This window comes from Phalangium opilio, unplaced genomic scaffold (genome assembly GCF_054372755.1).
Source record: "Phalangium opilio isolate 3A_F unplaced genomic scaffold, DU_Popi_V2 ptg000070l_1, whole genome shotgun sequence".
NCBI lineage: Eukaryota > Metazoa > Arthropoda > Arachnida > Opiliones > Phalangiidae > Phalangium > Phalangium opilio.
In genome coordinates, this window is record NW_028324182.1 from 14,274,829 (window position 1) to 14,296,949 (window position 22,121).

The window sequence follows — 22,121 nt, forward strand, 5'->3', positions numbered from 1 at the left end:
TTTTAACTTGAAAATAAATCCATAACCATGTGACTGACATTCAAGGGCGCCTTTGTTTATCAATGTAGCGTTGTTATTAAGTGTTGGGCAAGATTTTTTTGTGTATATTCCGGTATCCATGGTAACTCCGGCGGCGACTTATATGGGAACATATTGTCCGTGGAAAAATTATCATGTAACCTCTTTATGGGAAAAATGGCACCGTTCAGTGTGTTATTTTCAATATTATTTATTATTTCGATTAAATTTTGTAACGTTAATGCCAAAATTGCGAAAGGAGAACTTGATACGCGTTCGGTAAGTTTAGAAAAACAATTGTTTTTTGTCCCTAGTTAATTAATTACTAAGTGAACTATACTTAACAGGATTGGCAGTTTATCGCGAGATTCTGCTTTTTAAGTTTAGTTGGTAGATTTGAATATGAAATTGAATTTCCGATTGTAAGTTTTAAAAATGTGTTAAAGGCAAAAGGAAGTTGTAATTGTAAATTGACGCCAGTGTTTTATTTAGTCCTATCAACCCGTACATCTATTATTATATTATGACAGTTCACGACAATGGCCCGCTGTCTATGGAACAAATAAGGTATGATATTATTGCGCTATAATATTGCGATGTTTATTACGCACAAATTTTTCTACTTCTCATAAAGACGTGTAGAGAAAAGGAAGCCGTCTTGAGTCGTGATAACGGACAGTTGATATCCTTGGCTTATAGTAGATTGGATTATACTTACACGGGATGCCGTTTTTTTAAGAATCAATCCGTACTTCGTTGTAAAAGCGAAAGGAGGTTTGAATCTCGTAGAGAACGATGGTGGTTTATCGCCATTTCGAAATGTGGATCTAAAAAGGTCTTCTGAAATAAATTATGCAAATCAAAATTTAAAACTTTTATAATTAGACGCCAGTTTAAATATTTACATTTTGTAGGGGTTAAAATTGCGATATGAAATACATATGACGAATCATAAGGATAATTTTTTTAAGAAACATTTCTCTGCTGATGAATTTGGTACACAATTTTTGAAAGTTTTTATTTAGAATAAGTGTCATTTAAAATTAAAATAATTATTTATTTCTTTCGGTAACTTTTTAGGTATTTTAGAAACTGATATTACGTTTACTATCGCGTATTACATAATATTTGTTATCACTTGTATTAGCGCAAGTATGTGTTTTTATTAATTAATTAATTAAACTCGCAAATAGTTTAATGTGGAATTATTTTTATTTTAGGATTTCTACATGATAGACATTTACTTCATCAAACCTTTAAGCTTTTCATGTTGTCTGTGTTTTGTAAACTGGTCAGTCTCTTGTTATTAACAATATCTTACGCGTTGTACGCATCAGATGGTGAAGGAAACCCCAGATTAAAGCTGACTGGTACATTATAAAATAATATTAATTTAATCTTACTTTAATATGTATTAATTAATAAAATTAATGGCTTTTACTTTTTTAGGACAAACTTTCGAAGCTATCAGTTCAATAAGTTTTTTGCTGCTGTTAATTTTAATTGCTAAAGGTTATACCGTAACCAGAGGTAGATTAAAAGGATTTACATCAGCGGTTATATCCGTATTTATGACAGTTTATTGCGTTTGTTATTCGGCCCTTTTCATATACGAACAAAAAGTAATTAATTTTTATTTACTTTTTTTTCGTTAATTTATTTATGGATTAATTATTTATTAATTTTCAGGTATTTGATCCGGGATTAGTTCTTTACATATATGATTGTCTCGCCGGTTACTTAATCATAATTTTGCGTTTAATGGGATGGGGTTTATTTGTATTTTCGACAGTTTTAACAATGTAAGATTAATTTCCCATTTGTTTTTTAATTTTATTACTAATTTAATTATTATTATTTTAATCTTAATTAAAAGGATAAGGTATCCAGCAAAATCTGCATTTTACACGAAACTTTTCCTTGTCTACACATTTTGGTAATTAATTAATTTAATATCAATTGATTAGTTATTAACGAATGTTGTTAAATTTTCGTTTAATTAAAATTATAAGGTTTTTGAGCGCACCAGTCATAGTTCTAATGGCTACATTTATTCTTGGTAAATGGATGAGAGAAAAAATTATAAATGGTGTTGAACATGGCGTCATGTTACTGGCACATATAGTTTTTCTCGTAAGTTAATTAATAAATATACTTAAGTAAAATAAAATAATTAGGCCTAGAAACTGAAAAATAATATTTAAAAATAGATTATAACCAGACCATCTTCTCATAACGATAATTTTCCCTTCCATGTTCGAACAACTCAAGTAATTAACATTAAATTAACATCTATGTTCAACGGCAATTAATGTGACACTTTTTAACGTGTCAGATTGATATTATGGAACAGTCAGTACATGGCAGGTTAGGAGAAGATTATATTGACAATTTTACTCAGAGAGGTTATGCTCCAACTCATTTTGGAGCCAATGGTCCAGTTGGACAAAATATCAGCATTGTCGCTGAGGGAAACACTCGGACAATAGAAACTATTGATAAACCTCCGGACTACTTTGCCTTATTTGGGGTTGACAATACCCTAAGACCTAAAAACAGAAACGAAGAGCTAGAATACGAGGATTATAATGGTACTGATAGTGGAATATCCATGAGTGAAGATCATTATCAAGTTCGTTACACGGTAATTAAGGTTTATAACTTTTATTTAATTACAACTAAACAATTTAAGTTTGTTCGTTCTTGAATATTTAGACTGTGGACAGGCCATCGTTGGCCTTACCACCAGCTGGTAGTTCGTCATTCTTGCCTCAACTGATTCAAGGTGTTTCCCAGGATGAACATCAGCCAAGTGCATTGGTTCCATCATCGCAACGAAGGGATCCTCCAACTCAAATCGTTGAAAATGGTATTCATGTCATTGAACTAAATAGGTAATAAAAACTTTCAGGAAACCATCAAGTTCATTGTATCTTGTGAAGTTATATGCCTTATTAAACGCGTATTGACCATCATAAGGATAGAGAATGCAATACCTAGCTCAAATTCTCTGTAATACATTAATAGAACAATAAGTTTTTTTAATAAATTGTTTATAAATGTAATGTGTAGGGTGATATGTTCAGGAAGTTTGTTAATTAAAAACCTCCTTAAAATAGTATATTTGTGTAAAGAAATAAATTTAAACAAAGGCACAAGTTATAAATATACACCTCATAAAATCACTTAAGTATTGTACAAATAAATAAATTAAAATTATGTTTCCAAAATATTTCTTTTCACATGATTGTCAAAATATAATTATTTTCCTCGAAAACTGAAATTCAAAATTCGCGAAAAATATCACGTGATAACGGGATTGAAAAAGCTGCCTCCTGATTGGTTAGTGTCAAGAATCCGATGACCTCACCTCATCTGACCCTGTCACCCCATACAAAGTCAAAGAACAAAGAAGACGTTTAGTCGTCCGCGTTAATAATTTTCCCTCCTTTTTTTCTGTCGACTCTCCGTTGAATTTTTTGCTTGACATGTAAGTTTAACTAATTTAAATGCCTAATGCTAGTCCTATAATAAGTAAAATTATTTTATTAAACAGGACGAAAACGAGTCTACAATCTACATGCTTTTTAGTGAATTTTAAACTTTGCGGCAATCTCAACTCGAAGTGGCAAATCTTAAGCCTTGGTCAGTGGTATTGAATTTGAAATCTACCGTTGGGCCTTGGCCCATTTACTTTCAACAAGTTGTTACCTGTCGCTGTATGGGTAAGCCTTATTTTTACGTTGTGTCAATTGTGGTGGAGGTGTAGAATCGGAGTGGGATTTGCTGGTTTTGATGAAGTTTGGGCCAAATATGGCGTCTGTCTTAGGCCTAAAAGTTCACGCGGTGTATCTCTGAACTAAAAGTAATAATGAAAGTGTGGTAGTTTTAAAAATATTTGGTAAGTCTATTAGATATTTAAATGGGACTTCGTCGAAATGTCAACGTCAGGTAAGAACATTTATAGTCATAAGAAATTTACCGAAGTAGTTTCCTTTCCCCAAATTTTGTAAAACTTTAAGAGCTTTACAATAACCTGTAGTGTAAGTAGATGGTATGTTTTCTGCCATTTCTGGCGTCACCACTAGTATGTTGGAAATTCCACCTTGGAATGGAAACATCTTAATTTGCATAAGCGGCGGTAGTGGGAGGGTTTCATATAGTTTGCCATAGGTTTGTTATACAATTTAACTAAGGATTTCCTATATTTTTTAATCAAATTTTCTGATACAAAGAATTTTTAATAGTTTAATATTAAAGTTGGATAAGGTTTCTAAAAAATCTATAGTTAGGTATTATAGTAATTTAAGCAGTGTTTAGTGCTATGTGAGGAGTTTAAGTGAAATTAGTGATATCGAAATATAGAATATTTCAATTTTATTCAATTTTATTCTAATGGTCTGAACGGGGATTTTTAGGAAGTTGTCAACAGTTCCTATGGGGTTCATCATTTTAACCAGGATATTATATTATAACATATTCTTCTAAATTTTACCATCTTTAAATCGAACTGAATTATTAAAAGTGAAATTTCTTTAGGGATAACATTAAAGAAAGGCTTATTTTTCCCCTTTGATGAAGTATTAGTTCAATCAGACATTCGTAATCATAAATAGACGTAATTCAGAGTCAACTTTTCAATCTTATAATAGAGTAGGAATTGATTTTAGTAGAGAATTTCAAGGTTAAGCGGTTTCCTCTCTATCTCTCTCTATTCCCGGATTACTCCATTCACCCTGTTAGGTTCAGCTTCCCCCCTCCCCCTTAATCCTTCCCTTCCCGCGAGGAAGAGAGGAACTTGGGAAGATGTTGAGAGAGAGGCGCGCCGCGCCAGAAGATCGGGATTTGGAGAAGGGACGTGGATATTCCCGTTACCATGGAAACGGAGGAGGAAACCGCGACAAAACGCGTTTGGCAATTGGCCGCTTATATCCGCCAGATTTGCCGCCAGACATCGATTGTGTATTAAAAGAGAGAACCGTGGTTGGAAAAAAAAATATGCGTCAAACCCCGCCTTTGAACAAGGGGCCTCTTGGTCTGTCCGGAAATAGCGCGAGATGCGCGCGGGAAATTGCGGCCACAAGCCCGCCGCCGCTTTGCTTTCGCGCCAAAATTCACGAGCTTGAAAAATGCGCGCGCGCTCAGGAACGCGCGGCGGGAAAATCTCCTGCATTTTACCGTTAAGCCTCCCACCAGCTTCTCCTCTCGGTTTGGTTGGTCGACTATCCCCTGCCTCTCGATACATTATTATAAATAAAAGGCCTAGGGAAAGCTGAGAAAAATGGGTGAGAGAGAGAATAGCGATAGTCCGAGACGAGTCCCCGCCAAATTTTACCAGGGGCCCCAGCCTTCCTGGCTCCATTTCACTGGACAACTCCCCCTTTGAATTAATGAAAAAGGAAAAGAACCTACTAATCACTCGTTATCTAAGCCTATCAGACACTAGAACCCAAATTTCACAATTTCTACTGTATATAAAAATTATCCTATATCTTGTAACACCAACTTATACTTGGCATTAGTCATAAATCTTGCGATATGATATAAAATAAATTTTAATTTTAGATTTTCCGTTTAACTGAAAGGGCAAGTGTCAAGTGAAGTTTAGGCATTGGTTAGAAAACGGTTTATAGTACCCATATTGCAAGGAGTTTTATGAAATTTCGTCATATAGGACCTCGAAATCGTATAAAATTATCACTGAATTATAGTCGGTATAATTTTACTTTCAAAGTAACGCTATAGTAGACCTTTTTAGGTCTATTTGTTATTAATTTTAAAAGAGCATATGTGTTTCGATAAACTTTCTAGACGATATGATTATAATCGGTATAACCCTGTGGTAGAAGACCCTTTTAGGTCTATTTGTTATTAATTTTAAAAGAGGATATGTGTTTCGATACACTTTCTAGAATTAAAAATAGCACTATATACCAACGATATGATTATAATGGGTATAATTTTACTTTTAAAGTAACGCTATAGTAGGCCTTTTTAGGTCTATTTGTTATTAATTTTAAAAGAGGATAGCTGCTTTAATATAATTTCTAGAATTGAAAACAGCCCTATGTGCGACTGATATGGTGTATATTCTTATGGGAATTAAGTGTTCAGGTTTGAAATTAACGAAACACGTGATAATTTCGTATCAAATTAATTCCCCCCCCCCTGCGCCTCTTAATTAATTATAAAAACTGCATTTAAATCTTGCCTGCCATTGTTTCTAGAAGCAGAAATATATTCCTACGAATTTTAATTTTAGTGCAATTATAATTTAAATGGAATTGGGTGTATAGTGAAATTTTGTGATTTCGTATTAACGTTTTAGCCACATTTTAATAACTTATTTCTCACTTATTTTATATTAAGTCGATATTTCAGCGTTAAGAAATGGAGTGTAAAAGTCAGGGATTTAAATTTTTTATGATAAAAAGTCGGGGATTTTAATGTTTTCCACATATAGTCAGGGATATTGTTGGGAGTAGTACATATTTGCCGGTCCCAGCACAGGTACAGTGGAAGGCAGGGGAGGATGGGAGGATTGGAGGATGGGAGGATTGGAGGATGGGAGGATTGGAGGATTGGAGGATGGGAGGATGGGAGGATTGGAGGATGGAGGATTGGAGGATGGGAGGATGGGAGGATTGGAGGATGGGAGGATGGCAAGATGGCGGGAGAGAAAACGTAAACCTTTTGATTGACTCACCCCTCTCTCAGACCTGTAAGAGGGCGTTTATGATTGACTCACCCCTCTCATCCCCGCACCTGCAAGGGGTGTTTTTGATTGACAGGTCAATGAAGCGTGTTCGATTCTCGGATGTGGAAGTACATACATTGGAGTATGAAGATAGAGTGAATTATGATTTAAGAAATAAACAGTATTTTAATATGTTAATTAGATTAAAATTTGAACCATTAATTTCTCCCGTATTAATCAAATGGTTAAGGGGGTATGAAACTCCAGATGACGTTGGGGGAAAATAAAGAATCCCAGTAAAAACCCAGCTCAACCGATTATTCTAGATCATTCTAGAAAAATTAAAATTCGCCCCGTAAAACCCAGGTTAACGTTGTTTAAGGCCATGACGTAAAATGTACAGTCAAAGTTGTAGATTGTTCGAGAATAAGCTTCCCGAAAAAACCCACCAATAATGTACAGTCAAAGCTAGGATGATGATCATATTAAATAGTATAAATAGCCAGGACCCTGAGTTAAACCACCATCACAATCTCTCTAAAGTCCGACGAGGAAGGAAGGAACAGCTACCAAGTACAATGTAAGTATAGTTTTTGTGGACTTGGTGTTTTTTAAAGTTAAAGTTTGAACCGTAAATATCAGTGTTAATGGGAGATTTTTTTTTTACCCTCACCAAGGCTTAAGAAATCCGTGGTCGTTGATTTTGATTTTCTTACCGGGCGAATTGTTGGAGTTGAACGGGAACAAATCGCGAAAGAGGTGGCGGTAACCAGCGTGGAGAAAACTCCGAGAGTTGGATCATGGTCTTTCGCGCCCCCGTACAGTGAAAAAGAACTTACATACGACACTGTGCGTCAGAACAGGTGGCTTCTTAACAACCTGCATGGTTTGGGATGGGATGATGGAGTAACGCCCTACGAAAAACTCGGGGAGTGCCTCCGGACTGCAGTACAAGGCTACGAACGGGTATTCTGTAAAGGGGAGGAAAAATGTTTCTTTTTGTTGAACCTTATTAATCGAGAAGTTATAGACTTGAATGGAGTAGGATGTCCAAAAGCTAACGAAATCGATGATGATGGTCCGATGATTACATGCATGTTAAATCATAAAACTGTCCGTAATAATAAAAAGTATTTATGTGCACTTTCTAAATGTATACTATTTTCTGAGTGGATTTATAATCATAAGAATGTTGTAAATGAAAATTTAGGAGATGAATAAAAATTCAAACAATATATAGTCTATTTTATATATATTTTTTTTTTTTTCTTTATTTTTTTTTTTTTTTAAATTTGATATGCTAAATTTAAATTTTCACACACACTACGATTAATCGCAACACCGATGTGCTGAACCAACGCTCTATCGAGCTGGGTTGCATTTTCCAACTCTTCCGGGGTTAGCCCTCCTGAACGGTTGCGGTTGTCCCGCCTTCTGATAATATGTGTGAACACGGCGTTTTGAACACTGATAACAATAAATAAGAGGTATTTTTTTTTTAATGGATATATGTGTATTGTAATTAATGTAAATAAGATTAAATATTTTTAATGTATCATACCCGTATCCATCACAGTTAGGCGTTGGGAGCCCAGCATCTGGGGTGGGGTAAGCCCCATCGGCATCCCTAGTCGGGCTAAGGGGGGGGGGGGGGATCCCAAAATATATTAATAAAACAATCTGAAACTCGGCTATATTTTCAATACACACCTTGGACGTATGTACCTAGCAATTAAATCTTCCAGGCTTGTTAAAAGGGCCTGGACCGTGGGGGTGCCCATACTAGGTAATAGTAAGACACGTACGGTGTCTATGATCCTAAACGAAATCAATTAGCGCTATTTATGGTAGGATTCATAAATATGGAGGTATTTACCGGTAGCCATCGCAGTTTACGTTTAAAACTATTTCTTCATTAAAATCATCAAAATCGCCGAGATCGGCTCTAATTATATAGAAGTTGACTTAATTATTGATACTAAAAAACAATAAATGGGAAAAATTCACTTACATGTCCCCTGGATGGAGAATCGGAAACGTGACGAGTGAATCAACACTTGTAACATCATCCTCATCATTCTCGACAATGAAGTTAAGTACCTCCTCTTCATCATCTATAAATATCTCTCCTTCCATTTCTATTTGTATTATGGGCTGATCATCTGGTGCGTACACCCAAGACATGTCACCCATAGGGACGCGACCCAGAACCATTATTAAGTTAATTTATAAAAGTTTTTTTTTTTTTTTTAAAAAAATAAATTTGACTCGACTTGTAACAAGGACAGAAAAAATCGTTGTGAGTAGAATATTGAAAATGGCCCATGTCCCTGGTCCATCATGTAGTATGAAATCCTCTAACCCTTCCTCGGATTTTCAAAAATCACAATAGAACTTCAAACAGTTAGTATGAATTGTAGGATTAAAAACCATACACACATGAATCACTGGTTTCAATCGGGATTCCCCCAAAAAACCCAAAAACCGCGAAGAAATCAAGCCCGATGCTGGGTGGTCGGTTACCAGTTCGAAATATACTGATAACTCAAAAGATATAGTGTATAAAATAAGATGTATCCGACCCCTCGTTTCGAACCATCTAGAAGTCGAAAACACGTGCGTCTTAACCTAACATGTCAACTTGACGTCTCGACAAACCCCTCGTGTACGATTGTACCTGCTACTATAGTTAAAGATACAGTTTGGGTTTTTATCGGAGGAGTAAATTTCTTAGACCGAGGGAGTCTTCAAATCAAAGCGTCATGTTGACTTTACACTACCCACAATATAAGCCGAATTCGTATGTACAATGAAGTGTCGGTCATCTCGGACCATCTAGAATTTTCTTTCCGATTCCAGAACATTCCATTGTTTCTAGAAGGTTCTTTTTGGGTCTTCCATATTACACCATCTTAAACCATTCGCAATTGGATTTCTGTACGTTGATGGGGAAACCCCGGAAAATCCAAGGAAAAAGACACTGTTTAAGGCTGACAATATTTTTATCCAATGGGAATTAAGGGAAAGGGTGAAACAATATATACGTGAGCTTGAAAATTGTATAAAAGGGAAGGGAAATGGGTCCTATGGTCACATTCGATTTCAAGATGTACTCCTGTTCCACATGCGCCGATGTCTTCACGAACCAGCAAAACCTCACTCGACATATGCGGGTCAAACACGGTAATATTTCTTTTGCGTGTCCAGTTTGCGATAAGTCATTTTCGCGGAGAGATAATTTATTGCGTCATCAACGGCGAACGAACCACGATGGAGCCGCGGTAAATAACGTCGCGGAAAACAACACACGTCCAGCATCTCCTCAACCCGGGCCATCACACCGTGTAACCCCTCCTAATTCCCCCGTTAAGAGGAAGGGAGAACCGACTCCAGAGAAAAGAAAACGAATCAGAGTTGAAAATGGTAATTATTTTGTTAAAATATAATTAGTCATACCCTGTAAAGGTTCTCACTCCCCGCACATTGATGCATAGGGTGTAGGTACCCACCAGGGGCTTAGTAGTATAAGACATTGAACTTATAATCGGTATAAGAAATAAATCCTTATATATTTATGTAGAAAATGCATCAAGGTCTGATGACCCGTTATCTACCCAAGATATCGAAGGGCTTGATGAGTTTATAAAGATGTGGGAGGATAGACATAATCAAGATGGGGGAGGTAGGGAGAACGTAGATGAAGACGTTATGCTCTCGCAAGATGACGTCGGGTTAAATGAATTTATGGACAACTGGGAGACAGAACAACAAGATCCCGCTATAGAGGAAATTAACGCCTTGAACGATGCGATATTCTCGGCCAGAATCACCGCGCCTGAAGGTGTTACGGATCCCATTTTGTTCATAAATGAACATAGGTATAAGCTCGAGAGATATATTAGAAACAAATTAAACGAAAAACGAGGCGTCAAATGGTACATAGTCATACAAGCGCGGTACACCCGCGAGTTGGGAAATACCGGAACTGAGACGGAAACCTCGCCGTTCTTCCGTGGGTTCACGCACGCGACTTTGGCGCCGGAAGTCATTCCGGGACAAATCAATGTCAGTAGGGATAAGATCGCCGAAAGCATGAACACGTTCACGGCTAAGGGGAGTGGCTGGATATTGGATAGAATCCTATTTCTACAAATTAATATTATCCAGTATCTACCCCTCGTTGGTGGAACGTACTTTGAACTGCCAGACGTGATCGCTAATAAACGGGCTACTGTAAATGTTAATCCAGAAAATCCAGAGGATAACAAGTGTTTCCTATGGTCGGTTTTAGCAAAACTTCACCCAGCGTTAGTCAACGCAAACCGCGTATCACATTATAGGCCATACGAGAACGAACTAGACCTATGTGGAATCACTTTCCCTTTTGAGTTAGACTCTTTTAAACTCAAACGTTTCGAATTGAAAAACAATTTATCCGTGAATATCTTCGCCTACGAAAAAGGATATTTCCCTCGCTACGTGAGCGAGAATAAAGTGCGCGAATCGAGACAAATAGACCTTCTCTTGGTTTCTAATGGGGAATCAAAACATTATGTTTTAATTCGTAACCTCAGCCGACTGTTTAACGGCTTCTCGAAACATGACCACCAATCATTCTATTGTCGGTATTGTTTGAAAAGAAGTACCACCGAGGCCACCCATAACAACCACGTTCGGGAATGTAACGTACACGACCCGCAGCGAGTATTAATGCCGCATGATGAACCCATTTTGAAATTCAAAAATTACGGGTGGAATCAAATGGTAATTTATTAACAATATAATAGTTTGTTAGAATTCTATAATAGTTACACGTTTATTTATAGGTTCCATACATCATAATAGCTGATTTTGAATCGTTGTTGACAAAGGTGACAACGTGTCTCCCGGAGGCATCATTATCTTCCACAACAACTTTGGCGCTTCATACAGCATGTGGGTTCTCATACACGATTATTGGTCCTACTGGTAAGTTAAAGCCTGTGTGTACAGATATTACAGTCATCTAACGATATACAATTTTCAGGAAAACTTGTTAAACACAAGACATATAGAGGGTGCGATGGTGGCATAAAATTTCTAAAAATGCTCATGGATGAATCCAAAACTATAATGGAAAAATTGAAGGAAAACATTCCAATGCAGTTAACGGCGGAAGAGGAGGCCTCCTTCCAATCCTCAAGTCGCTGTTACGTATGCGAAGAACCATTCCTTCAAACATCGGTCAAAACACGTGACCATGATCACTATACTGGGGCGTATAGGGGAAGCGCTTGTCAAAGCTGTAATTTGAAGCTAAAAGCGCCAAAATTTATCCCAGTCGTGATGCATAATTTAAGCAGGTAAAATAGATTATTCACCATTTACCATAAGGGGAGGTGTTTATCGAACATTTTTAATCAACAGATACGATGCACATCTCATTATGCAACATATCGCTACCGTGAAAAACACGAGGATAGACTGCATAGCGTCTAATAGCGAAACATATATTTCATTCTCACTGAGCAATCTCCGCTTTATAGATAGCATCCGTTTTCTACCCGCCTCCCTGGAAACGCTGGTTTCAAATTTGGCTAAGGGGGGTGCTCAAAAATTCCCTATATTGAGCTCGGTTTTTAAACCAGAAGAAGTAAAATTACTTCTGCGGAAGGGTGTATACCCATATTCATACATGGATTCCGAGGAACGATTTAAGGAGGCGCAATTACCACCAATCGAAAGCTTCCATAATGACTTAACAGATGAGCCGCTGAGCTCCGACGACTATACGCATGCCCAGAATGTGTGGGAATCATTTAAGATTCGAAATTTAGGTAAATATATATATATAAATAAACATATTCAAACAGGTGAAATTAATTATTCCATATATTAGGCGGGTATCACGACTTGTACGTGCTATCAGACACACTCCTCCTAGCGGACGTGTTCCAAAACTTCCGCAAAATGTGCATGACGTATTACCGTCTAGATCCCGCCCATGCCTATACACTACCTGGCTACGCTTGGAACGCTGCTTTACGTATGACCAAGGTGTGCTTGGACCTATTCCTAGACGAGGACATGCACCTTTTTATCGAAAAGGGAATTCGGGGTGGGGTGTCGATGATTAGTCATCGATTCGCTGAGGCTAATAACAAATATCTGGAGACGTACGACAACACAAAATCAGATAGCTACATATGTTATCTAGGTATGAATTTTGAGACAATTCTGTACATCATGGTATTAACGAATAGTATCAATAGATTGCAACAACCTCTATGGCACTGTAATGTGCGACGCCCTGCCAATGAAGCAATTTCGATGGGTTGAACCAAGCCTGAACTCAGAGCGGGAAATATTGGACTGTCCCGACACTGCACCGGAGGGTTTTATAGTTGAGGTTGATTTGGAGTACCCTGAGGACCTCCATGATAACCACAACTGCTACCCACTGGCCCCGGAATCAATGGCAATAAAACCGGAATTCCTCTCCGAATATTCTAAAGAGCAGATGACGGCTCTTAACATCCCAATCAAGGAATCACTACCTAAACTTGTCCCCAACTTTTTCAAAAAGGAACGATATGTGGTACACTATCGCAACCTGAAATATTACGTAGCAAAAGGCTTAAAAATCACCCATATTCACCGGATATTGAAATTTGAACAAGGGGCGTGGCTAAAACCATATATAAGTTTTAACACGGAGAAGAGAACCAAGGCGACGGACGATTTTGAAAAGGATCTCTTTAAACTGATGAACAACGCTGTATTCGGTGTGTAGTAAAATTAAGCACTATAATATTAAGCTCTCTAATAATATTTCCTCTCTCTCTCTTTTCCAGGTAAAACCATGGAGAACCTTAGAAATCGTCAAGATTTCAAATTGGTAACCACTCCCGAGAAGGCAGTTAAAAAAGCCAGTTCACCTGCATTTGAAAAATTCACAATTTTTCATAATGAACTGGTCGGTATTCATTCCACCAAGAAGAAGTTGGTGTTAAACCGACCGATATACACGGGGTTCGCCATCTTGGATCTGTCAAAATTATTGATGTACGAATTTCATTATGACGTCATCCGGAGACAATATGGAGATAGGGCAAAACTCCTCTTCACGGATACTGGTATGTATTACGTGAATATTTAACATATACCTGTACTAACATTATGTAAAATTACAGATAGCCTCACCTACCACATCCAGACAGAGGATCTGTACGCGGACTTTGCTGCCCAATCCAACATGTACGACTTTTCCGGCTATCCTCGTGACCATCCTCTCCACAGTGACGTGAATAAAAAGCGTCTAGGGAAATTCAAGGATGAACTAGATGGGACACCGATCCAGGAGTTTTGTGGGCTTAGGCCAAAAATGTATAGCATTTTGTCCGCCAAAGGAGAAAAGAAGACTTGTAAGGGCGTGTGCAAGCGCGTCGTAAAGAAACGCGTCCGGCACGCGCATTACCGCGAATGCTTGCAGAACCGCGAGCTGACCACCGCGGAAATGGTTAGAATTGTGAGTGACAAACACATTTTAAAAACGGTACGGCAAAACAAACTATGTCTCAATCCCTGTGACGATAAACGTTACATAATGAATGATGGTATTACCACACTAGCCCACGGGCATAAAAATGCGAAATAAAATGAAAAATTATGACAAATTTATTGAGTAATTCTTATACATATAATCTGCAATCATACGATCATTAACATTTTTATTTTTAGAAAATCGTTTTATTATATCAAACATTTTAACTCCCCTACATCTATACAATGAAAAGTAAACGCAATACCCACCACAAGTTTGACTTAATTCTCCCTGTAGTTGGCGTGAATTAAACGTAACAGTTAGGCTGTTTCGCTCTACAAAATCATTAAATTTAAATAAATCCGGAGGATTTCCATAGCTTTCAAAGAATTCAGTATTCTTTTTTCTCGAAATGTATATAGTCGTCCAATGTTTTCCTCCCCCTTTTGACGTATCAGTGTTCACAATGTACAGCGATGGAAATGTTTTAACAGTTAGTGGTAGTTTATCCGCCGCAAAAATACCCCTAAACAGATTTTTAGCGTATGGGTCACGCCTTAATATTCTCTCAAGTTGTTGGGAGTCCATTATGAGCTTTGATCGAATAAAACGGCTCGGTTTTTGTCAATTTCAATCAAAGATTGAAATTCGGAATAGTACACGACGGCAATTGTAGCCGGTAGCGCTTCGGCAAATATTAACTCCAATCGGACACTACCGTTCTTTATAAAGTTGAAACTTTCAGTCGAACTACCATTCAGGTCGGGGGTCAAGTCGAATACGAAAAGAGCATTGCCATTGGGGAACTCGTCACGGTCAATGAAATTACCCTCGTCGATATTCCATTGTCCGGTTTGAAGAAAGAGATTGGCGTACGATCTCATACATAGGTTATCCTTAAAGTTGGGGTTTAAGGGTTTATGGGGTACGCTAACCCCATCAACGGATAAGGTGATTTGAGTCACCGCTTCATTTTTAAAATTAAAAGGCGACATTTTATAATCACCCAAAAACGCGTTCTGGTCTACAAATCCAATTACAACTTTATTCGGTTGTTGACCGCTAAATAAATTGTCTTTGACTGCTATCTTGCTTCCTTGAGATATGGAAAACGTATTACATTCCGTGCGTGTTATGGGGTATTTCATCGTGGCCAATTCCAGGGTTTTGGCGTGTGATATCATAATCTCGGGGGTTAGTTTAACTCTTCTTATGAATAACGAAGCGTGGGTAAATATAACTTTCGCTTTAATTCCATCCGCATGTAAGCAGAATTCGTTGGGACTTTTGATAAATTTAAAATTCACATCGACCAGATTGGGGATAAAGCGATTTTGCTGACATATATCGGCGTGTACGACGCCAATCAAGTCTATAACCCCATTTTGGGCGAATTCACTCCGTTTCAAAAACCCTTCATTTTCGGAAAAGTCGTCAAAATGCCCCGCCGTATCTTTGTAGAATAGTGCCCCGGTCAAAAAACTCTTTTTCGCTGGACCACCAAATGTCAATAGCGTTTGAATCATGCTCTTGTATGCGTATTGTTGAGGACATGATGTAACTGATCTATCATTCAACGATACGTGTAGTTCACTAAAAAGACTGGAGAGTAATAGGTTTTCGGGTCCAACTTTATCCGCCTGAGTAGTTATATCACCATTCGCATCGTACACAGCGGCTTTAGGTAGAGACCCATCAGCTTTAACCACTTTCACTTGTAAATGCAGGAGCGTGTTTTTTAAGTCCATGTATGTCTCGGAGTTCCCGGTGACGGGAAATATAATAGCCTGATTTTCATCCACATTGGAGGTAGAGTTATACTCCACCCATTGACTTCCTACAATCCCAGTTTGGGTATAGGGTACGTGAAAAACATTTAGTTCCGAGCTGACGCTGTTCATAGAGTTTGGGTGTGCGAGCGACATTATGAAAATATATCCGGGTGTAAAGATGACGACCTTCTCTTCTTCTTAGCTCGAACAGAACTGATGATGGGTGACACTTTGCGTTTCCTTTTACGTCCGTTTCCAGTTAGCTTGGTCACTTCTTCGGCAGCCCTTCTCAATGTTTCCTTACCCGCTTCTTTACCCCTAGTTCTCAATGCTTGTTTAATGGGTACACCGCTTGTATAATCCGTCGCAATTTTCGCGCCAGTGTTTAAAAACTTTCGACCTAGGAACGTGGCACCCCTTTTAAGTAATGGCATGGCCGATCTGAACGCCGAGGAGATAATTGACCCCAGGCCATAACCACGTTGCACGGCCAAACCTCTATATACTGGGATGGATCCATGTCCAATTTGATTTAGATAATAGTCCTCATAATCCTTAACAGAAACGTGACCCGTATTATATGGAGACATCCTTACACTTTGACAATCACGTCATAAATGGGGCGGAGATTGAATTCAACGTAGTTCTTATAACAAGTGCCAAGTTCTTCTGGGCCTGAAATGCAGAGTGACGTGAACTTTCCCACGTTCGAACTTAACCGGTTTACCCATTTCACTCATAATGTTTATTTCAATTGTTTGGAAGTTGTTTTTCGCTATGGGCATGTAATGGGGTTTAGCAAACTCTTTTTCCACCGTGTCACCATCTTTCCCGTTGATACTTATAATTCTTAAGAGAGGGACGTCAGAGTCTCCTACCGATCGAGACTGAATTATATCAGAGTATACGAATAAGGAGTGCATTCCAGCATCCATATCACAACTGAATGGGGCCGTCATAGAGGCGATCACAGTGAAGTCTTTTTTGGAATTCCTCGTGAACCCTAATATAATGGCAATTTCGCTTGGGATATAAAGTTGGTTCGTCCCTTTTAACTCAACCATCACCCGTCGATTTGGTTTGTTGTATGAAAACTCAACCCTAGATTTTATTTTTTCAGTAGCACCAGCATCGTCGTCGGCTGACAGTATTTCGAGTAATTCCTCTACAGAACCGTAATATCCGGGAGGTATAATTATCGATATACCCCGGTTTTCATTCACTCCGTTAATTGTCTGTCCACTTTCACCAAAACCAGATCCCTCTTCTGGGAATTCATCCATTACATCCGAAGCAACACCTACGAACGAATTATCCCAAATGCGAACTGCGCATTCCCTTTTTACATTATTCCAAGTTCTAGGATAGCTTATTTCAGCCAGAGCAACCTCGTGAGATCCCTCTAGAATTATAGGTTCTGGTAGATACGTTCTGAACTTGCTTATAGTATTTCCTTTGAAATATTGCGTTGACGAGTCAGAGGGTAGTGTGATGTAGAAACTCATTTTACGTCGATTTCTTGCACCCAGGAATCAAATTCAGAACTATACCCTCTCCACCGTACGAGGAGTTCTTTAGTACCGTCAGGTTTTTTACGTTTTCGTAATACTTTTTCAATTTTAAATTTACAGTTTTCTAGGTCCTTGCCAACTCTCTGTATTTCCTCTTTGTAGAACACACCGGAAATGAGCTCGGAGTTCAAATCCTTCAGTTTATATACCGGTGGATCTCTCGGGATCCGTTCTGTTACTTTGAATAGTTCTTCGGTATAATTAGCCAAATACCCTTTTTCAAACGTTCTTTTATTTTTGCTAATTCTAACTAAATCATCAATTTGAAAAGGGTATGAAACTGGCGGCGAAAAGTTTACTTTTCCGTACAAATTTAACCAGATTTGTTTCGAATTTTCCTCCGTCACTTCAGTGGGTTTGCATTTAATTGATTTGTGGTAGTTGTTGTTATACGATTCCAATAAGTCGGGTAATACGTCAATGTATTTGTAGGTGTCGTTTTGCGTAAAATAGCGGTACATTCGCTCCTTCAAGGTTCGATTAAATCGTTCAACGATACTACATTTCACTTCCGAGTGTGTGGCGAAAAACTTGATGTCCAAACGTTTCAATTCACTTTGCAGTTCTTTATTTAGAAATTCATTCCCATGATCCGACTGAACAATCTTGGGTTTTCTACCAGACTCTAAAACGGATCTAAACGCCGCAACCATCGTAGGTCCTTTCTTGTCTTTAATAGCGACGGCGAAAGCAAATTTACTGAATACGTCAATACAACACAGTAGAAATCTATATCCGTCATTATGACGCTTAATGTTTTGCATGTCTGCCAGATCAAGTTGCCATTGTTCATCTATACCGTACACAATAGTCTTGTTCCTTCTGAAGTTGTGCCTCGCGGGTTTGTGCAGTGTATACGTATCTTGACGTTGTAGGAACTCAATAACATCATTTAAGGAAACGTTAATCCCCTTTTCCCTCGCAGCCCTATATAGTCCTTGTACACCTCCGAAGCTCCCCGGATCTTTTTCATTGAAGTATATTTCTTCTAGTTTATCCATTAGTCGTGCAGTTTAAAGTTTTTTGAGTATACCAATAAGCGAAATCAGATAACTCGATAATTATAATAAGAAATAATATCAAAAGCGCCGTAATAACTTTGGGATTATTTAAAAATGAAACGGACAGGGAGGCTAGAAGCCCTGTGGGAGAAGGGTCGTTACATCCTTCCATGATAACGTGTAAGTAATTTGTGAAAGAAATGAAACGTGATATTGATATATATTCTTTTTATTTCAAGTTTATCCAGGTGTGGAGACCATTACCGTAGTGGGAATCTGGGGTTGGGGGATAATAATCAATTTTCGGTAATTCGCTTTTAGATACATCGAGATAGGTATTTGGTACAACACTCGTAGAGCCTCCAAAGGGGAATTTGTTTCTCACGATAGTTTTTGGTACATTTTCTTTTATTAACATTTCGTAAAACTGATTTATTCCAACGACAGTGTGTTTCGGTTTACTTTTATAACCTTTAACTGATTCGTGTAAAATATCCATAATATTCGACCCGACGATTGGTTGCCCCCTGTATATGAGTTCCCCGTTGGGAGACCAATTAATCTTGGAGTTGATATCAATCCACTTGTATAAGGCAATGGCTGGTTTGAGGTGTGAATCTGGTATTGTCATGGCTATTTCAGAATACCAATCTTTCTTTTTCTGTTGTTTAACAGGTTTCTTCTTTTTTCTTTTGTTAATAGCACTCGTTAGTAAATGATTGTACATGTTAACTTTTTGCGTCTGGTTCAATTTGTTGTCTACCAAAACAGTCTTCGTATCCAAATTTTCACTATGTTCAACTTTTGGTTGCGAGTTTAATCGGCGGTAAACCTCTTCAGGTACCAATATCATCTTTCTAGCCATTTTTAATTGCTCTGCTTATAGCTGCACCAGCAGCAGTGCTAACAAGTGATAAGAGGGGTGCTAACAAAAGAGGTAAAAAACCACCTTTTTGAATAAGGATCTTTTTTCGTTTTGCTACAGTGCTTTGTTTAGATAACTTCCGTAACATTAGACAGTGCTTCTTCAATCGTTTCTTCTGGTCATCTGATAACTTCACGTTACCGCGTAGGACATTTATACAACATTCCACTATGGCCTTGATAGAGTCATTACTAGCGTGTTTGATAGCGTATTTTCTCTGACACGCATTACAAGTAGTCAGATACTTTAAGAAATGTTGATGCGTATGCACTCTTTTCATTTTGGAATATAGACTGCGGCTTCTTCGCCCGGTATGAGTCCCGTCCGTAGTCTATGATCATCTGACGTCGTTGGCTTTAAATCAACCCATAAATACCCAAAATCTCTAGCGATTGCCTGATGGAACGCGTCGATAACGTATTTACTATTAGTGGGACAAATCTGTTTGGCTAAATGAAATATAGCCGATTTATCTCGAGGAGATTTGAATATTATCAAGTAGTGGGCGTTTAAATTTAATGTTCTAATTTCCTTCCCGGGGTAATATAAATTTTGCATCAAAATAAAAACAGAGGTGTTTTTATGGTGCGATCCCCGTATGAACAAATTAGTTACATCCTTGTTATTAGATATTTCACAAAGTAAATCATCAAGTATAACAAAATTCTTGATATTGGGGTCTAATATATTCACATTTAATATACCTTCGTGAAATTCTACAGAAGGCGTGTGATCTAATACCGAATTAAATAATTTCGGTTGATATTCAGTGTAACACCATATTATCCTATCTGGAGGGGGTGATATACATATATCTTTATACTTTATAAGGTTAGCTACAAAGTATGATTTTCCCGATTGTGTCGCCCCGGCTATGAGACCATTAAATGGGTGTTGTAAGCTGAAGTCCATTTTAAGGAATGAATCATTTTTTAAGAATCAAGTTGTTTTTTATTCACAAATATTCTTTGGCATTACATACGATTTGACCAATCATAGACTTACAAAATTCGTCACTTAGAAAAGTGCTCAAAGTAAATATCTTATAAATTTCAACATAATCAAGATTACTTATCGCGGTGTCAAAGTTCATTGAAACACGCATTTCCCACCCATTCAAACAATCGTGTTGAGTTTGAGAGGGGTGATCAATACTACATCCGTAACAACATTTACGGATGTTTGATTTCAATTGTTCTACAATACAATTTTTTAATAACACACGTACTCGACTCGCCTCGTTAAGAAATGTGACTACGTCTTTATACGTATCCATTAACGTCTTGGCAAGGTAGTGTCCAACGGCGAATCCCTTCTTTGTTGGGAAGAACTTGCCGTACATAGCACCTGTTCCGGGGTATAGTTCCCTGATGTCTATAATCTTACGGTCTCGATATGTTCGCAACTCCACACGCTTCGTTTCAGAACCGGTAAAGAACCATGATGTCTCCGGGGCGTCGTCGGTTTCGAAGAACTTGAATATTTCATCCTTCCTAGCGTATAGCTCGTGGAAATCGGACTGGTGAAGTATGAGTCCCGTAGAACTGTCTTTGAACCCTAGTCGTACGTCTAACTTCGGGGTAACCTCAATTACTTTCTCATCTGATAGGGGAAATAGCACTACGGCAGACATTCTGTCAAATAGAAAAAAAAATCTAAGTTTTACATCCAAACTTTAACTTTAAAAAAACACCAAGTCCACAAAAAATTATACTTACATTGTACTTGTTGGATGGTCCTTCCTTCCTCGTCGGACTTTAGAGAGATTGTGATGGTGGTTTAACTCAGGGTCCTGGCTATTTATACTATTTAATATGATCATCATCCTAGCTTTGACTGTACATTATTGGTGGGTTTTTTCGGGAAGCTTATTCTCGAACAATCTACAACTTTGACTGTACATTTTACGTCATGACCTTAAACAACGTTAACTGGGTTTTATGGGGTATTTTAAATTTTCTGGAATGATCTAGAATAATCGGTAGAGCTGGGTTTTTACTGGGATTCTTTATTTTCCCCCAACGTCATCTGGAGTTTCATACCCCCTTAACCATTTGATTAATACCGGAGAAATTAATGGTTCAAATTTTAATCTAATTAACATGTTAAAATACTGTTTATTTCTTAAATCATAATTCACTCTATCTTCATACTCCAATGTATGTACTTCCACATCCGAGAATCGAACACGCTTCATTGACCTGTCAATCAAAAACACCCCTTGCAGGTGCGGGGATGAGAGGGGTGAGTCAATCATAAACGCCCTCTTACAGGTCTGAGAGAGGGGTGAGTCAATCAAAAGGTTTACGTTTTCTCTCCCGCCATCTTGCCATCCTCCCATCCTCCAATCCTCCCATCCTCCCATCCTCCAATCCTCCATCCTCCAATCCTCCCATCCTCCCATCCTCCAATCCTCCAATCCTCCCATCCTCCCATCCTCCAATCCTCCCATCCTCCAATCCTCCCATCCTCCCCTGCCTTCCACTGTACCTGTGCTGGGACCGGCAAATATGTACTACTGTTGGGTATATTAAATCATGCTTCGAGCAATGCTAAATATGGGCTAGTTGTGATGAATTGGGGGCTCTGCAGGCAAACACCTTAAAATGGTCCGG

The 22,121-nt window shown here is 38.1% G+C and overlaps 6 protein-coding genes across 6 annotated transcripts; 3 read left to right on the forward strand and 3 right to left on the reverse strand.

Moving 5' to 3' along the window:
* Positions 1 to 58: 58 nt before the first annotated feature.
* LOC149661878 (transmembrane protein 145-like) lies at positions 59 to 3,234 on the forward strand. The gene is made up of 14 exons (XM_089843416.1): positions 59 to 297; positions 366 to 440; positions 511 to 585; positions 653 to 853; positions 933 to 1,014; positions 1,099 to 1,170; positions 1,239 to 1,388; positions 1,468 to 1,640; positions 1,708 to 1,820; positions 1,895 to 1,954; positions 2,031 to 2,151; positions 2,229 to 2,288; positions 2,354 to 2,662; positions 2,734 to 3,234. Exons 1-14 carry the CDS (start codon positions 187 to 189, stop codon positions 2,914 to 2,916), a joined length of 1,785 nt encoding a protein of 594 aa, XP_089699542.1. The 5' UTR covers positions 59 to 186; the 3' UTR covers positions 2,917 to 3,234.
* Positions 3,235 to 6,677: 3,443 nt separating this feature from the next.
* LOC149661879 (uncharacterized) lies at positions 6,678 to 7,964 on the forward strand. The gene is made up of 2 exons (XM_089843420.1): positions 6,678 to 7,295; positions 7,393 to 7,964. The coding sequence occupies exons 1-2, from the start codon at positions 7,189 to 7,191 to the stop codon at positions 7,934 to 7,936; spliced, it is 651 nt and encodes a 216-aa protein (XP_089699546.1). The 5' UTR covers positions 6,678 to 7,188; the 3' UTR covers positions 7,937 to 7,964.
* Positions 7,965 to 8,001: 37 nt separating this feature from the next.
* LOC149661880 (uncharacterized) lies at positions 8,002 to 9,767 on the reverse strand. Its single transcript, XM_089843421.1, has 5 exons — positions 8,727 to 9,767; positions 8,592 to 8,660; positions 8,426 to 8,533; positions 8,277 to 8,351; positions 8,002 to 8,182 (listed from the first exon to the last, which is right to left on the reverse strand). The coding sequence occupies exons 1-5, from the start codon at positions 8,927 to 8,929 to the stop codon at positions 8,002 to 8,004; spliced, it is 636 nt and encodes a 211-aa protein (XP_089699547.1). The 5' UTR covers positions 8,930 to 9,767.
* LOC149661881 (uncharacterized) lies at positions 9,743 to 14,356 on the forward strand. The gene is made up of 9 exons (XM_089843418.1): positions 9,743 to 10,138; positions 10,296 to 11,479; positions 11,542 to 11,683; positions 11,742 to 12,057; positions 12,122 to 12,531; positions 12,594 to 12,911; positions 12,967 to 13,479; positions 13,549 to 13,830; positions 13,888 to 14,356. The coding sequence occupies exons 1-9, from the start codon at positions 9,793 to 9,795 to the stop codon at positions 14,349 to 14,351; spliced, it is 3,975 nt and encodes a 1,324-aa protein (XP_089699544.1). The 5' UTR covers positions 9,743 to 9,792; the 3' UTR covers positions 14,352 to 14,356.
* A 468-nt stretch (positions 14,357 to 14,824) lies between these two features.
* Positions 14,825 to 16,162, reverse strand: LOC149661882 (uncharacterized protein F54H12.2-like). Its single transcript, XM_089843826.1, has one exon. It carries the CDS (start codon positions 16,160 to 16,162, stop codon positions 14,825 to 14,827), a length of 1,338 nt encoding a protein of 445 aa, XP_089699952.1.
* Positions 16,163 to 19,165: 3,003 nt separating this feature from the next.
* On the reverse strand, positions 19,166 to 21,349 carry LOC149661883 (uncharacterized). The gene is made up of 2 exons (XM_089843422.1): positions 21,225 to 21,349; positions 19,166 to 21,140 (listed from the first exon to the last, which is right to left on the reverse strand). The coding sequence occupies exons 1-2, from the start codon at positions 21,329 to 21,331 to the stop codon at positions 20,462 to 20,464; spliced, it is 786 nt and encodes a 261-aa protein (XP_089699548.1). The 5' UTR covers positions 21,332 to 21,349; the 3' UTR covers positions 19,166 to 20,461.
* Positions 21,350 to 22,121: the final 772 nt, after the last annotated feature.

Excerpts from the sequence above, each read along its gene's own strand:
- LOC149661878 (XM_089843416.1), top strand. The coding sequence starts at position 187 with ATGGGAAAAATGGCACCGTTCAGTGTGTTATTTTCAATATTATTTATT. Across the intron at positions 1,015-1,098 it reads TTTCTCTGCTGATGAATTTG|GTATTTTAGAAACTGATATT; the intron begins GTACACAATTTT and ends GTAACTTTTTAG. Across the intron at positions 2,663-2,733 it reads ATTATCAAGTTCGTTACACG|ACTGTGGACAGGCCATCGTT; the intron begins GTAATTAAGGTT and ends TTGAATATTTAG.
- LOC149661879 (XM_089843420.1), top strand. The coding sequence starts at position 7,189 with ATGATGATCATATTAAATAGTATAAATAGCCAGGACCCTGAGTTAAAC. Across the intron at positions 7,296-7,392 it reads GAACAGCTACCAAGTACAAT|GCTTAAGAAATCCGTGGTCG; the intron begins GTAAGTATAGTT and ends ACCCTCACCAAG.
- LOC149661880 (XM_089843421.1), bottom strand. The coding sequence starts at position 8,929 with ATGGTTCTGGGTCGCGTCCCTATGGGTGACATGTCTTGGGTGTACGCA. Across the intron at positions 8,661-8,726 it reads ATTCTCCATCCAGGGGACAT|AGCCGATCTCGGCGATTTTG; the intron begins GTAAGTGAATTT and ends CTATATAATTAG. Across the intron at positions 8,352-8,425 it reads GCTAGGTACATACGTCCAAG|CCCGACTAGGGATGCCGATG; the intron begins GTGTGTATTGAA and ends CCCCCCCCTTAG.
- LOC149661881 (XM_089843418.1), top strand. The coding sequence starts at position 9,793 with ATGGGTCCTATGGTCACATTCGATTTCAAGATGTACTCCTGTTCCACA. Across the intron at positions 12,058-12,121 it reads GTGATGCATAATTTAAGCAG|ATACGATGCACATCTCATTA; the intron begins GTAAAATAGATT and ends TTTAATCAACAG. Across the intron at positions 12,912-12,966 it reads TAGCTACATATGTTATCTAG|ATTGCAACAACCTCTATGGC; the intron begins GTATGAATTTTG and ends TAGTATCAATAG.
- LOC149661882 (XM_089843826.1), bottom strand. The coding sequence starts at position 16,162 with ATGTCGCTCGCACACCCAAACTCTATGAACAGCGTCAGCTCGGAACTA.
- LOC149661883 (XM_089843422.1), bottom strand. The coding sequence starts at position 21,331 with ATGATGATCATATTAAATAGTATAAATAGCCAGGACCCTGAGTTAAAC. Across the intron at positions 21,141-21,224 it reads GACCATCCAACAAGTACAAT|AATGTCTGCCGTAGTGCTAT; the intron begins GTAAGTATAATT and ends TCTATTTGACAG.